The 6000-nt window shown below is 44.0% G+C and overlaps 1 protein-coding gene across 1 annotated transcript in view; it reads left to right on the top strand.

The window, feature by feature from the left end:
• The first annotated feature begins 841 nt into the window (after positions 1–841).
• skia (v-ski avian sarcoma viral oncogene homolog a) overlaps positions 842–6000 on the top strand; it is a 137721-nt gene continuing 132562 nt past the window's right edge. Inside the window, exon 1 of the mRNA XM_041799304.1 lies at positions 842–2109. Coding sequence (XP_041655238.1) covers positions 1195–2109 — 915 coding nt within the window. The 5' untranslated portion in view covers positions 842–1194. The remainder of the gene's footprint in view (positions 2110–6000) is intronic.

Raw genomic sequence — 6000 nt, 5'->3', positions numbered from 1 at the left:
TAAAAGTCGAAGTTAGGAGTTTAAAAAGGTCAACATAGGGCTTAAAATTTAAATTATGCATCTAAAAGGTAAAAATATGAGATAAACAGTCAAAGTTATGAGATGTAAAGGTTAAAATATGAAATAAAAATTCAAAATCATAACTCTTAGTCATAACTGTGAGATGCAACATTGAAAATACAGAGTTTTTATCTGACTTTTTATCTAATGATTTTGACTTTTTCTAATTGTTATGATTCAGTGAGGAGTTTATGAATCAAGATTCAGGTTTCATTTTTACACTGGAGGACACCCGCAGACCTACTGGTGGGCCAGTTAACATAAATATGATTATAAATATGAAAGTATGACCAGGGGCCGGATTTGGCCCCCGGGCCTTGGCTTTGACACCCCTTTTACAGGAATTCACCTCCTGACTGACTCTAAAGTTGTTTTCAGTTCCTGTATGGTTTGATTTTTACTAGAACCACCTCAGTGTTGATGCCTTTGGAACTGTGGCGAGCTTTTTATTTCTCTACTGTTTAAAATATCGCGATATTTAGCTTTACAGAGTATGGAAGTCTAATTTTTGGGCAGTATTGCAGGGCTCTCGCTAATTCCCACGGGCCCTGAACGCAGCCTCTCCCCTCTCTTCTTCCTGCGCTCTCGCTGCAGGACAGCAGGGGGTGATGGCTTGTTCCTGGAAGAGCCCAGCCTGCCTGCAGAGTCACTCACATTCCTGGCTGGGATTCAATGACTGAGCCAGACACACAAACAGAGAGAGAGAGAGAGAGAGAGAGAGAGAGAGAGAGAGAGAGAGGCTGGCTCTCAGACTTCTCATCTCCATACAGTCAGAGTGAACTGCGGGGGCAGACGGAGCGGCTTGCTGCAGTCCTCGACAGCGGAAAGAGCCGCAAATAAGGATTGTTTTATCGACCCACAACTCCTGCTTTTGTTTCATTTTCGCCTACTTCTCTTTGGAGTCCTGAGGACGGAACTTTTCTCTGCCGTGGAGTTTGGAGAGCGGGCTTTTTCGCTGGATATGGACAGGCTGCGTTCGCGGTGCAGGCTCGGAATAAAAGTCTAATCTGGGACTTTTCTCTCTGGATGTTTGATGAAGCGCTTCGTCTTTTCGCCGTGGATTTACCAGCAGGTTCAGGAGCGGATAGATTCTCGTCATTCCCGGATTTACGCGTGTAAAGTTTCAGGAAAAACATGGAGACTGTGAGTCGGCAGAGCTTCCAGCCTCATCCGGGACTGCAACAAACTCTGAAGCAGTTTCACCTCAGCTCTATGAGCTCTCTGGGCGGCCCGGCGGCTTTCTCTGCGCGGTGGCAGCATGAGCTCCTCTTCAAGAAGGACGGCAAGGAGCCCGAGCCCGTGCTGCAGCATCTGCCGCCGCCCGTCATGCCCGGCCCGCTCTTCATCCCGTCCGACCGATCCACGGAGCGGTGCGAGACCGTGCTGGAAGCGGAGACCATCTCCTGCTTCGTGGTCGGCGGGGAGAAGCGCCTGTGCCTGCCGCAGATCCTCAACACGGTGCTGCGGGACTTCAGCCTGCAGCAGATCAACTCGGTGTGCGACGAGCTGCACATCTACTGCTCCCGGTGCACGGCGGATCAGCTGGAGATCCTCAAAGTCATGGGGATCCTGCCCTTCTCCGCGCCGTCCTGCGGCCTCATCACCAAGACGGACGCGGAGCGGCTGTGCAACGCGCTGATCTACGGGGGCGCGTACCCGCCGCGCTGCAAGAAGGAGCTGAGCGGCGGCGGAGGAGGCGCGCTGGAGCTGGAGCTCACCGAGAGGAGCTTCAAAGTCTACCACGAGTGTTTCGGTAAGTGCAAGGGCTTGTTCGTGCCGGAGCTGTACACGAGCCCCAACGCGGCGTGCGTCCAGTGCATGGACTGCAGACTCATGTACCCGACGCACAAGTTCGTGGTGCACAGCCACAAGGCGCAGGAGAACAGGACGTGTCACTGGGGCTTCGACTCGGCCAACTGGAGGGCGTACGTCCTCCTGAGCCAGGATTACACGGGGAAAGAGGAGAAGGCCCGTCTGGAGCAGATCCTGGACGAGATCAAGGAGAAGTTCGACTTCGCCAACAAGTACAAGAGGAAAGCTTCGTCCAGGGTGAGTCTGCTGCAGCCTGGAGCTCCTCTCAGCTCCATCCACTCCCTGCTTTCTGCTTCATGCACTGCAGCTCCTTTTCACATCTTTAAACCGAGCGAGCCTCGTGTCTGGTGGGAATTTCTCTCCACTGTGAGCTTTCCTGCCACTGATTTAAAGAAAAAGTCAAACACATAATGCATTGCTTTCACCCTGGGAATGTTGCTGATCCATTTTTGGAGAAATGAAAGTTTGACCATGTTCCTTGGAGGGACACTTTAGTGCCAGCACCTGGGAGATTTCAGCACTCTGAAGCCCTGATTGAGGCTACTGTGAGCTGTTTCACTGCTTTAATTGAGCTCAGCTAATGTTCCTGATAAAGCAATCACTGGGCTTTGATTCGAAAGTTTGATTTTACAAGAAGGATAGAAGCTAGAGGAGTCTGCATGCAGTAAGAGACTGGAGATAACTGATCTGGAGTGTGCAGGTTTTCTCTCTATCAACCAGCTTTTTTTGCATTGTTCCAATCGCACTAAACCAGTGTAACTCAACCAAAGAGCCATATTGTTGAAAAATACCTTAATCTAAGCGGTGAAAAGTGGCAAAAATGAGTTGAAGTAGCAATAAAAATAAGGTAAAGGTGGCAAAAATGGTCCAAAAGTGGTGAAAAAAATGAGAGAAAAGTCACTAAAATGGGCAAAAGAAAGGCAAAATAGGGCAAACAAAATAGGAAACACGTGCATTTGATGGCAAGGGGTAGCTTAAATGGGCAAAAATGGCAAAAACTGAATAAAATTGGCTGAAAGAAGATACAAAAAAGTTTAAATAAGTGGTATTTAATGGCAAAAGGAAGCTTAAATGGGCAAAAAGTGGTAAAAAAAATTGTTAAAAGTGGCAAAAATGGGAAAAAGAGTCAAAAGAAGAGGCAAAAATGGGCAAAAAGTAGGAAAAAAGTGGTATTTAATGGCAAAAGGAAGCTTAAATGGGCAAAAATGGTATGAAAGTGGCTAAAAGAAGTTACAAAAAAAGGGCAAAAAAGCAGAAACAATGGGTAAAAAATGGTGGAAAAAATGGTGAAAAGGGGCAAAATTGGGATAAAAGTGGCAAAAACAGGAAAAATGTGTCAAAAAGAAGTGGCAAAAATGGGCAAAAAAATAGGGAAACAAGTGGTATTTAATGGCAACGGTAGCTTAATTGGGTTAAAAGTGGCAAAAATGGTGAAAAAGGGCAAAAGTTGGATAAATGGGACTATTAAGTTTGGCAGTTAACGCCTTCTGTATCAGTCTGGGAAACAAAATGATTACTGTGATTAATTTCTGAGGTCAAAGTTTCCCTTTTTAAGGTTTTCTAGGGGGATAATATTTCAAATCATCACAAAAGAGCCACACATAGCTCCAGAGCCACACATTGAGCATCACTGCCCTAAAGGATGATAATGGCTCCTACAGCTAACTCTAAGGCAGGGGTTCTCAACCTTTTCAGCCATGACCCCAAAATAAAGGGGCCAGAGATCGGGGACCCCCACTGTACCAGAAGGTGGTTGAGCACAGCCATGCACAATTTGGAATAGTCATGTGGAGACGAGGCCGTCCATAAGGGGGAATAAATGGGAGAGCTTTCTGGGACCCAGCCATGGAGGTCAGGAAAATCATGATCCATTATAAAGTTAGCTAGATAGTATTTATTCATCTTAAACATGTAAATCCCTTTTCTTTAAAACAGAATTAAAATAGTAAAAAAAAATGTCCATAAAAGGTGATAGGAAAGGTGGGGAAATGGGATTTCACATGTGCTTTAAACGGGCAAAAATGGGTTAACTGAGGCAGATAAATAGTCAGAAATGGGTTGAACTGGTCAAAATGGGCATATCAAACAGTGAAATGGGCAAAAATGCGCTAAAAAGGGGTTGATAGTGGCAAAAATATACGAAAAGTTGCAAGAATTGGTTTAGAAGTGGCGAAACAGGCAGTAAAAAGTGGCGTAAAGGGTTTAAAATTGATAAGAATGGGTTTAGAGTGGCAAAAATGTGCTAAAACTGGCAGAAATTATTGGTAAAAAGGGATTAAAAGGGGTTAGTATGGAGTAAAGTGGTGAAAAAGGGTCCAAATTGTGCAAAATTGATGAAAGGTAGCAATAAATAGTAACAAAACTGGGTGAGAAAAATAATTTCAAAAGTATTCTCCATTGTTTTAAAGCATCTGGCGACCCCTCTTAGTGTTTCCCGACCCCCAGGTTGAGAACCGCTGCTCTGAGACATTCATGTGGAAGGTTGTCCTGATTCTGGCTGGAATGGAGGGGAAATATTTGGACTGAATGAGCTGAGAAGATCTGGCTATTATGGGCAGGATGTCCCATTTCATACCCCTTGTAACTGTTTTAGGGGCACTTGTGGGGTAGAGATGGGGGGGCATTGACTTTCAGCACCCTACCACCCTTCAGCTTTCAGAAAGATCTGGAGAAAAGTCTGTGCACTTTCTAGAAATAGTTCCAGCTGGAGGAAGTTCTCCCGGCAGTGAATCCCAGTGAGGATTCCCTCAAAGAACAGAGCCTGTCCCAGTTAAAGAACCCCATAAAGAGTTAATGGTTACTCCTCTGGGCTAATCTCCTGCCAGTTGTGTTAAAGTGTGTATCAGTGAGTGTTTGGTCATCATTGACATGTTGTCACTAATTGAGCCTCACCCGACGGCGACAACAGAACACCTCTGCTGGTCATAAAGCCATTATTTGCCTCTCAGGCTGCTCTTTATGAGCCTGCACTGTAAATACAATCTCATTTACCAACAAATGGCTCAATGGGAAGCAGCAGTTAGAGGAGGGGGAGTGTGTGTCTGCATGTGTGTGTGATTAAACATCAGTTCAATGGCAGTGAGGGAGAGATCGTACCCACATGTCTGCAAACATTTTCTCCCTTAAACATCCACTCGGCAGTAGGAGTGTCTTCATTTGGATCCATTTCTGAGCTTCTCATTCCTCCATGTTTGTGGCAGGAAATGAAGGTTTCTGCAGTGTTGTTTATTGTGCTTGCTCTAAAGATGCAGACTGGGTTAATTTGAAATGCACACACTTGAATCAGTCATTTTAAACACCGAAAAGGAAGAAGATTGTAAGAACTGATCATTTGTAGTTTGCATCTTCCTAAATGTCCAACAGTAAGGAAAGAAGAATCGTTTTTCCTGCTCTTGCCTGCACTAACAATTCAGTTTGATAGTGCAATATGCATTGATTGAAAATAATCACTTGCATTTTCTTTGAAGTGCTGATTTGCATTTTTTTCAGTAAAAATGGGAAATAATGTCTTTATTTTCTGCAGCTTCTTTCACAAAATGTGCAATGCAAAGATCCATTTTTTGCATATCGGACATTGTTCTGAATTTTTCCACCATTTTTTAAGTTTTAGAGCAGAATAAAAATCTTCCCGGGGTCAATGCACCAAGCATCTGTAAGGTCTTTATGGTTCCATGATGTTCTGTTAATGCAATGTGTAACTAGTTTTTCTGTTGCTAGAAAAATTTTCATCTTTTTATTAGCCATTAACAACATTTTAAAGATTTTTAAACGAGAAATAACAACCATCTTCTTAAACGTTCAACATTTAAGGCAGTAAATGAACAGCTATTTGTTTTTTGCCCGTTGTTTGCACCTAATATGCAGTTCGAAGATACAATTTGGGTTCACTGGAAAATCCCAAACCATTTCCCAACCATTGCAGATTTCTCTAAAGAAGACATGTCTATCATTTTTTGGTTGCTTTTTTGGGATTTTCTACTTTTGCTTGCACTGGATATGCAATGCAAAGAAGCTTTTTAGGTCTAGCAGGCATAGTGTTGGACTCTATCAACTATTTTTGACCCCTTATTCACTATGCAGTCATACTAAAAAACCTCTGCCATTTTAAGTATGGCTGCATAGTAGAGC

Source organism: Cheilinus undulatus, linkage group 11 (genome assembly GCF_018320785.1).
Source record: "Cheilinus undulatus linkage group 11, ASM1832078v1, whole genome shotgun sequence".
NCBI lineage: Eukaryota > Metazoa > Chordata > Actinopteri > Labriformes > Labridae > Cheilinus > Cheilinus undulatus.
The sequence above is the reverse complement of the archived record's forward strand: the minus strand, read 5'-3'. Positions and strand labels throughout refer to the sequence as shown.